At 52.6% G+C, this 9,238-nt stretch overlaps 1 protein-coding gene across 1 annotated transcript; it reads right to left on the minus strand.

Moving 5' to 3' along the window:
* Positions 1–1,602: 1,602 nt before the first annotated feature.
* Positions 1,603–7,856, minus strand: LOC100406781 (meiotic nuclear division protein 1 homolog). The gene is made up of 6 exons (XM_078365970.1): positions 7,826–7,856; positions 7,051–7,117; positions 6,152–6,209; positions 5,883–5,936; positions 4,117–4,209; positions 1,603–2,212 (listed from the first exon to the last, which is right to left on the minus strand). Exons 1-6 carry the CDS (start codon positions 7,854–7,856, stop codon positions 1,694–1,696), a joined length of 822 nt encoding a protein of 273 aa, XP_078222096.1. The 3' UTR covers positions 1,603–1,693.
* Positions 7,857–9,238: the final 1,382 nt, after the last annotated feature.

Raw genomic sequence — 9,238 nt, forward strand, 5'->3', positions numbered from 1 at the left:
AAAGAGTGGCCTGGGCCCCACTTGCCCAATGCCCATCTTGGGTGGTGGCCTCCCCTTTTCATGACACCCAGGGGAGAGTCATTTCTCAGTGCCTCGGTTTCCCCATCTATAAAGGAGATTCTGATCATCTCTGTGGTTGATTCAGTCAACATTCATTCATTGAGCAAGCATACTGAGCACTTATTACCTTCCAATACTGTACTGAGTGCCAGGACACAGTAGTAAGACATGGTCCTGACCTCAAGCACCCAGGCTAGTGAGTGAGACATTCAGTGGGCAAGCAGGTACCCGGTGGGCAGACAGAAAGCTGAGAGTGCATTTAGAGGGACTCCTAATGGAGGCCTGAGAGAATCAGAGAGCACTGCTGAGAAGAGGTGGCATGGAAGAGATGGAAAGATCCTCCAAGCTGATCAGTCATTTTTCAGAAGGAAAAACCAAGGCCCAGGGGTGAATTGGCACAGAGAGAGAATGTGATTTGGTCAAGGTCACCCAGCACAGATTGGATATATCCGGATATTGACAGACATATTCCTTTTTGAATCTCAAAGCCCCTTGGGTGCAAGGAGAGGATTATTTACCCCATTTTATAGAAGGGGACACTGAGTCCCAGAGGAGCAAAATAAGCTTTCCAAGCGCACACAGCAATGGCAGAGCTGGGGCAGAACTAGATCTCATGAGTCACATGATAGAAGGGACACAATTCATCTGACCCCCACCCAAGACTCCCCGATTCCAGTGTAGATGAGCCCCCAGCCCTGCTTTCTTCCTAGGTTCCCCCTGTGGCTCTTTCCTTCAGTCACTCAACAAGATAATTTCAAGTATCTGTTTTGTTCCATTTCCATTCTCTGGCTCTCCTTTCCCACCAGGGTTTGCCAAGACTCCTCCAGTGCCCCGGGCTGGGTCTCTTCTTCCACCTTGGGCTTCTCAGATCAAGGACATCTTCATTTACAGACTCCTAGCCCGCGGATGGCAAAGGGCATTATTTCAGAAGGGCATATACTGTGGGCTCGCCATCCCTGCTCCCACTACTGTGCATATGGAGAACTGAATCCCAGAGGGTGAAGAAAGGTGTCCCAGGTGACACAGGTAGAGGCGCCTCTGCCCTCCTTCCACTCTCCCCTCTGCACTGCTAAGTCCTTCCTCCTCAGATTCCCCCAGGCCCATGTTCACAGAGCAGGGCATTTGCCTGAGCTGGAATTCCATGCCAACCACAATCATCTATCTTGCAATCATTTCTTGGTCTAGTCCCAATAGGGATTGCCCAGCAGAGAATCTGGCCTGGACCACACGGAAAAAGAAGTGTTTTCAGACTGGCTCCCCGCCACGGGGTGGGGACGATAAGAGTACCCAAGAGAGGGGGCCTGGCCAGGTCTTTGTGGCAGCAGGGTCATAGGGAATGTGAAAAGATCCCACAGGGCACAAGCACAGGGATTTCTTGTGCCCAAAGACTCCGTCAGAAATGTACAACTCTCCTCCTAGCATCTGCCTGGGCCATTCACCTCTGAAGCCTTGGCTGAACCTCTGTGGCCAAGACAGCCACAGAGGACCTATTTTTTTTTTTTTTTTTTTTTTTGCATTTTGCACTTTATTTAACATTAACAAAAGTCTACATATAGTTACAGGCAAATGACAATTCAGTACACTTATTTACATAATAGTTTAAAATTTACATCCTTCACCGCCATGAAATATTTTAGTCTATGTAGTCAAAGTCTTCTGGAATTCCAAAAGTTTTATCAATTTTATTTTCTTCAAACCCAAATTTTCTTTTGGCCCAAGATTTTATTGCAAATATGTTATCAGTCCACCTGTTAGCAGCTTCTTTGGCTACTTTATTTGCTTGGCGTATTTCTTCCACGACTTGTGGGTCACAATCTTTGTATTTTTCTACTTCTGCCTTTAGCTGTTCCCTTTGGTCTCGAAGTGAAGAAAGTTCTTTTGCTAGCATGGTTCGCTCTTCCGTTTCATATCGGCCAATTTTAGCTTTTTCAATGCTTTTCTGTAGGCTTGCATGCTTTTGGCTTCCCTCAGACAACTGAGATTTCAGAGTCTCCAACTTACGCTTCTTTGCATGAAGAGCTTTACTTGGAAAAGCCCAATAATAATTAGAAGTTCCGATCCTCTCACAGTCAACCATACTATCATCAACTAAGCTTTGAAGGACTTCTTTTACTGACATAGAAGACACACCAACCCCTAGTCCCAAAAGAAGCTAGTCTGGGGGTCAGAAGACCTAGCCACAGACTTATTGGGAGGCCTTGAATAGGTCCCCTGTCCTACCTGAGTCTCGGTTTCCCTAACTGTGTATAGCAGGGATGGACTTGCTGGGCAACAGGCTCTTGGGATGTTCTGCCTGCAATTTACCTTAGAGCTGGACTCTAGCAAGAGAGAGGAGGATGGTGTGCCCTAGGGCGGGGGTATAGCTGGGGGCCAGACATGCAGCACAGAGGGGAGGGGCAGTTGGCGGTGGCTCCCCTGGGAAGCTGGCGGCCTCCAGTTTCCGGCCAGCCCAGCCGTCCTAAGGCCCATCTGGAATTACTTAGCCCCTACCACCATTAACCCTTGGTGGGCACCAGGACTGTTCCTCCTCCTCTCAACTGAGATATGGGCGGGAGGTGCAGAGCCACAGGGAGCACCCCAGGGCACTCGCCAAGGGCAGGACAATGGAGGCAAAAGTGTCATGATCGAGAGGGGAGGTTGGAGAGCTAGAGATGGAGTTGGGTTCGAATCCCAGCTGCTCCATTTTCAAGCTACATGAGCTTAGGCAAGTCACTGAAACTCCTGGGCCTTGGTTTCCTCCTCTGGAAAATGGAGATAAGTCAAAGACTGATTCATAAGCCTCTTAGGTTTGTAAGAAGGACTTAGTACATTGCCTGGAAGTCTTATTACTGAAATGGTGAGTTCCCTCATTTGAGCAGCATTCCAACACAGTGTCTCCTGGGCCGAGCCCTCCCTTCTCTGGGCCTTGGTTTCCCTGTGTGCACTCTGAAGAAATAGACAATGGACGGGGCACATGGGCAGTGCAGTGCTGTTACCCTGGGGTGGTCAGAGTGGCCCCCAGCCCCACTGTGGACAGGACAAGCTATGAGCATCCTCACACCTGCCCAGATCTGGGGAGCCCAGTCCAGCCTTGGACAGTGCTGTCCTGGGGAAGGCTGGGCTGAGAGTAGGTGGGCAGAGGATGAAGTGTGAGGAGCCCTGCCTGAGGTGGACTTGGATGAGGTGCAGTGGGAGGGGGGGCTCTGGGCTGTAGGGTTCCACACTGCCCTCCCCACAGCACGGTGGCACACTCAAGAATTAAATGTCTGGACTCTGATGTTGGCAGCTTCAACCCAGCTCCACCACTTCCCAGGTGTGTGACGATGGGCAATGACATTGCCTGAGCTCCCTGAGCCTCAGTTCCTTCAACTGTTAAATGGGAACACATGCACCTACCTCACGGGGTTATGGAGAGGCCTGAATAAACCATGCCCCTAGGCATTTTGTCAAGTCCTAGAGCAGAACAAGAAAGTGCCACAAAAGGTGACTGATCCTCAGGTGTCACAGAAGTCCACCATCAGGGCTGGAGGGAAGCTCATCCGACATGCTCATTTCACAGCTGCTATGACTGACGCCAATGATGGAAAAAAACTTGGGCAACGCCTTGCGATGTGTCAGCCACAGACTGGGACTGGAACCTCGGCTTGCTGTCTAGACTCATAGGCCCATGCTCTTCCCCAGAGGAGTGAGCCAGGCTGAGCAGACCCCTGTGCTAAGACCCCCCCTTCCCACCCACGCTTGTCAGAGCCGGAAGCTGCAGCTCGCAGTGGGGCAGGGGGAGGGAACCGGAAAGGGAATCTGAGTGGGAGAATTCCCAGGAGGCTGCTCAGCCCTCACTCAGGCAGGCCAGCGGCCACCACATCTGGCTCTCCCACGCTCCCAGCTCTGCCCCCACTTCCAGGCTCCCCAGGCAGGGTTGTAGGATGGGGTGGGGGTGATGAGGAAGCAGCACACATATCCCTGGTGCTGACACAGTCATCTTAGACTCTCTTAGCTAGCCAGACTATAGCCACCGAGGCCTGCCAGGATCCCAGGAGATAAAGGCTTCGAGACATTGACCGTTCAGCCTCTCCCCACTGAACGGGCCTTGCTGGCCTCCCTCTCAGTGCCCCAGGACCGTGGGCCACTGGAGTGTGTCCCGTCTGGTACACGCAGACGGCTCACAGATCCCTAGAAGAGTGGGGACCTCACCCTCACTGGATGCACTGGCTCCTAAGGTCCACAGAGCGCCAGAACCTGCTTGAGGGTACATAGCAGGCCTGGGGGTGGGGGCCTCTCACTCTAACACCCAGGCCACCCGGTTCCTCCTACCATCCATCCATGAACAGAAATTAATTGGGGACCTACTGTGTGCCCTGTCCTCACGGTGTTCACAAGCAAACACCCAGGAAACCACAAATTAATCATGGCAAATTGTGAGTGTGATGAAGGCAGAGAGAATGCGCTGGGTGGATTGTTTAGGTACAGTAGGGCTTCTTGTTTAGGTACAGTAGGGCTTCTGTGAGTAGGGCTTCTGGGAGTTCTTGTTTAGGTACAGTAGGGCTTCTCTGGGGAAGGAACAGGCCTGTGAGGCCACACATGTGCAGGAGCAGGACCAGTGATCGAGGCAGGGGGAAAAGCATCTGCAAAAGCTTGGAGGCCAGAGAGATGTTGATGTGTTTCAACAAAGAGAAAAGAATGGCTGGAGCAGAGAGCAGGCTGAGTGGGGTGGAAGATTGGCGAGGTGGTCAGCGGCCAGGCTTCAGGGCCTTGTGGGCCCTAGGGAGTCTGGCTTTTATCCTGAGGGTCAGTAGGAGACACTGCAGGATTTTAAACAGGGGACTGATGAGACCAGGTCACCAAGGTGCACTATGGACAATGGACTAAAGGGGGCAGCAGGGAGGCAGGGGGCAAGTGTGGAGGTTGCAATGGTCGCCCATGGACTGAATGCTGTACACACACGCACCCCTGCTCCGTGCTGCCCCCAATTATTCATCCACCTGAGAGGCTGCAGGAATGCATCTCAATGGGGAGTTTGGGCTTCTGGGTCCCAGACTGCACCTGGCCAGTTGACTTACAGTATAGCCTTCCTTTCCTGGGTTCTGTCTTCTCTGCATAGGGGGTCAGACATGGTGCTCCTCTGATAAGGATATCTATACCCTGGGTCTCTGGTTCTAGCATCCACTCTGCTCCCTAAGTGTCTGTGTCCTGGGGACTACCACCCTTCCCTACACCTCTGTTTCCCTAGGACAATCAGTGACATCCAGGCATTCACTGAGACAAGGCAACTACAGGTCAGCGAGTCCTCCAGCAGTACCCAGGAGTGCCAGCAGGTGGCGCCCCCAGCCCCTAGAGGGGCAAGAGGGGAAGAGGAAAGGTGTGGGAAGGAGAGAGGTTTCTGGAGGGCAAAGATGCCTCACAGGAGCCCCCCACATCTGTCCCAATCCGGAGGTGAGCGGGGCAGGAATTAACACCCCGGATTCTGAGGTGGAAGCAGGGACTCAGAGGGGAGTTAACGTGTCCAGGGTCACAGAGCGAGACTGAGGCTTCGCTGGAATGTACCCCCAGTCCAAAGCCCTTGCACTACAATCCAGAGAGAGCTTCAAGAGGCTGGCAGTGGGGCATAGTGGGCCTGTGCCTGAGAGTTGGCCCTGGTGCCCACCAGCTTCTCTTAGGCAACCTATTTCCAACAGAAAGCTGAGCCCAGAAACTTGTCTCTTCTAAGGCCATAAACCTGATTGAAAAACCAAGTTATCACTAAGATCTTTATGAGGCCATCAGCTCTGTGCCCCACCCCAGGAGGCCCTGGCTGTGTGTGTGAAAACAGCCTGGAGGGAGGGCTTCCAAGGGGAAGAGGGGCCTACCCGGGAGCCAGAGGAAGGAGGGGTCCAATAAACAGCCACTCCCAGGGACAGGGGCTGTCAGAGAGGAAGAGGCTGACCACAGAACAGGGCAGACAGGGCCTTCTCCACACACAGAGCCACACTGGGCTGCTATCCCAGGCAACCAGACCCAGTGAACACAGGGGGAGACTGAGGCCCAGGGGCTCAGGGTCACATGCTGAGTCAGAAGCCAAGGTCAGGGAGGACCTGCAATTTCAGACTCCCAGCCTGGGTCTTTTCAACAAGGTTACAGTTTCCTGGTGGGGGGAAGCTGGGGGTGCCACATCAGGACTTCCACTGGGGGTCCACCTAGGGGTGAGGACGAAGGGAGTGCAGAGGCTTTTTTGCATGAAGAAGTCAAAGGAGGAAGAGGAACCAACTATTTGTTTAAGCAAAATTCCAGCTAACAAACTAGGGGGCAGGGAGGCACACACAGCTCACTGTCTTGGCAGTGGGAGCCATATAGAGAGGAAAGAAAAACTACCAGATAGGACATTGACTTCTGTGTGACTTCAGGCAGGTGACTTCGCTTCTCTGAGCTCCAGCTTCCTCCCCCTGCAAAATGGGGCTAACAATCAACCCCACCTCCTTGTGCTACAGTGAGGATAACACATGCAAAGGACTTGGCCTGACGCCTGGCACTGAGTAAATGCTTCATACATAGTAGTGCTATTGTTATTGTTATTATTACTCCAGCAGGAAGTCAAGGACCAAACCCTGCAATCTCAGAGAGAACTGAGCTAGGAGTCAGAAAGCCCAGTACAGGGGAATCCACAGGAAGGCTGGGGGTCTGCCCCAGGATGTATCCTTGGAGTGGGGCATCCACCCTGGGAGGCCACACTACTGAGGGACCACAGAGCCCTGGAGGGGGTCCCCAGCCCTTGGGGATCCTTGGCCTGATCAGGAAAACAGTCTTTGCTCTGCTGGGAAAGGACTGCCACTTTGGCCCCCATCTCTCAGCCACCGCCTAGTCCTGGCCACCATCTCCATCACTCCTGGACCCCTGCCTAACTTCCTGCTGCTTTCTGGCGCCCTGCTCTCCTCTGGCTCATTCTCTGCACACCAGTCACAGCTATCTTCCCGCCACTGCCCTCCACCACTCTAAGCCCTAGATAATGCCCTCCCACGTCTCTCATCAGGCTTGTCCCACCAGGGCCTGCTCTGCCCCTTGCCGGACTCCTCTCCTGCCGCTCCCGCTCCAGACTGGCCTTTCAGTGCTAGGGGAGCAAGTGTCCCCCTAGGGCCTCAGGGCCTCTGTTCATACTGACCCTTGGCCCCTGACGCTCTTCCCCACTCCCTGGGGCCTTGATTCACATGTCAGTTCCTCCTGCAAGGTTTCCCTGACTCCTCCCTCTGGGCCAAATCTCCCTATTCGTGGCCCTTGCCAAGATGTAATTTTACCTTTATTTGTGATTATTCCATTCATACCTGTCCACCCCACCAGACCCCAACTCTAAGCACTGCAAGGGCAGGGCCTCACTCAGTACCCAACATAGTGTCAGCACAAAGGAGGTGTGTTAAAATCTATTTTTCAAATGAATGAATACATTAAAAAAATGAATTCGTATGCCTATTTCCTATCTATCTATCTATCTATCTATTTATTTATTTATTTATTTGAGATAGGGTCTCGCTCTGTCACCCAGGCTGGAGACCAGTGGTGCAATCTTGGCTCACTGCAACCTCCACCTCCCAGGTTCAAATGATTCTCCTACCTCAGCCTCCCAAGTAGCTAGGATTACAGGCACCTACCACCATGCCTGACTACTCATACGCCTATTTCCAACCTTTAAGCCTACCAGTTAGTCCTGACAGAGCATACTCTTGAAATTAGAGGGCACCTGGAAAGCACCCTTCCCCCAGGATAGGCATCCTTTCTCTGGCATCCCTAACTTGAGACCAACCTCCAGCAGTCACTTCCATACCTCCTGCGATGATGAGCTCACTCTCTCTCATGACAGCCCATTTCCTGACAGAAGGCCCCTTACAGAGCACTTTCCTACATATGGGTGGGCTGAAATCCATGTTGTAGCCTGCAGCTTCCTCCCTGAGGTCCTGTCTTCCTCCCCAGACTTAGACCCCATTCCAGGTCTTCTCTTCCTTCAGTCCAAGCAGTCCCAACTATCTCAGCTCAGAAAGTGGAAGTCAGTCCTCTTGGGCCTCTTCTCCCTCCTCTATGCACTTGCAATTTCCTACCAATCCCTTGAAAACTGGAGTCCTAAGCAGAGCCCAGAGCTCCAGATGACATCTGAGAAACATTTCAGCACCGCATCCGCTTCCTGACCTGTGAAAGTGGGATAGTCCCTGCTGAGGCAGCCATGCTCATCTGTGTCATGTGCTGACCCACACACATGTGGACAGCCATGTGCTCCTGCAAGGTAGCCAAGGGCTCCACCCGGTCAGCAACAGCCAGGATCTTCCCTCCCCTCTCCTACAAGCAGCCTCCATTTTACTGCAAACACTGGGCACTACCCCTTTTCCTTTCTGAGCCTCAGTCCTTCTACCTGTGCAATGGAAAGGGTTCCTGTGAGCAGGAAGTGGAGGGAGCCCTATGTTGGCTGAGTCTCCAACTCTGCCACATATCAGAGCTCCAGAAGAGCAAGCATCTCACTAGGGCAAGCTTCATCGGTGGGTCACCAGTACAGTCACACAGATCCCAGTGTGTGGAAGGGCCGAGCTCAGATGAATGTTCTGCTGCCACCATCCTGAAATCCTTAATCCTTTTCTAATAAGGAACCTCATATTTTAATTTTGCTCTGGGACCTGTAAGTTATGTCCTGATCCTGAAGCATCCGCCCAGCCCTGAGATGATACTGACAAACCCTGGCTAATATGGTCACCCAAGAGAGAGACAGGTTGAACAGTAAGACACTGATTCTGACCTTCTGGAGACCACACACCCCTGCACAATGAGAGGAACCCAGGAAATGTGGGCCCATCCGATCTCACAGGGGGCTTCTGCACAGCTCCCTGTGGTACAAAGCCCTTGTGGGGGCCAGGCGCAGTGGTTCATGCCTGTAATCTCAGCACTCTGGGAGGCCGAGGCTGGTGGATCACCTGAAGTCAGGAGTTTGAGACCAGCCTGGCCAACGTGGTGAAACCCCGTCTCTACTAAAAAATACAAAAAAAACATCTGGGCGTGGTGGCAGTCACCTGTAATCTCAGCTACTTGGGAGGCTGAGGCAGGAGAATCACTTGAACCCACTAGGTGAATGTTGCAGTGAGCCCAGATTGTGCCACTGCACTCCAGCCTGGGCAAAAGAGCAAGACTCCATCTCAAAAAAGAAAAAAACAAAAAGCCCTGTGGGGTGGACCCCATCTGACTTCCTGACCCAGAT

The sequence above is a fragment of the Callithrix jacchus genome, chromosome 2 (assembly GCF_049354715.1).
Source record: "Callithrix jacchus isolate 240 chromosome 2, calJac240_pri, whole genome shotgun sequence".
NCBI lineage: Eukaryota > Metazoa > Chordata > Mammalia > Primates > Cebidae > Callithrix > Callithrix jacchus.

Bases quoted from the DNA above. Each gene is read 5' to 3' on its own strand.
- LOC100406781 (XM_078365970.1), bottom strand. From the start codon at position 7,856: ATGAGAGAGAGTGAGCTCATCATCGCAGGAG. The intron at 6,210-7,050 runs GTGGGACAAGCC...CCTCACCCCTAG, and splicing joins AAGGGGCAGAGCAGGCCCTG to GTGGACCCCCAGTGGAAGTC. The intron at 4,210-5,882 runs GTAGGCCCCTCT...CCACTCTTCTAG, and splicing joins CTCCTTCCTCTGGCTCCCGG to GGATCTGTGAGCCGTCTGCG.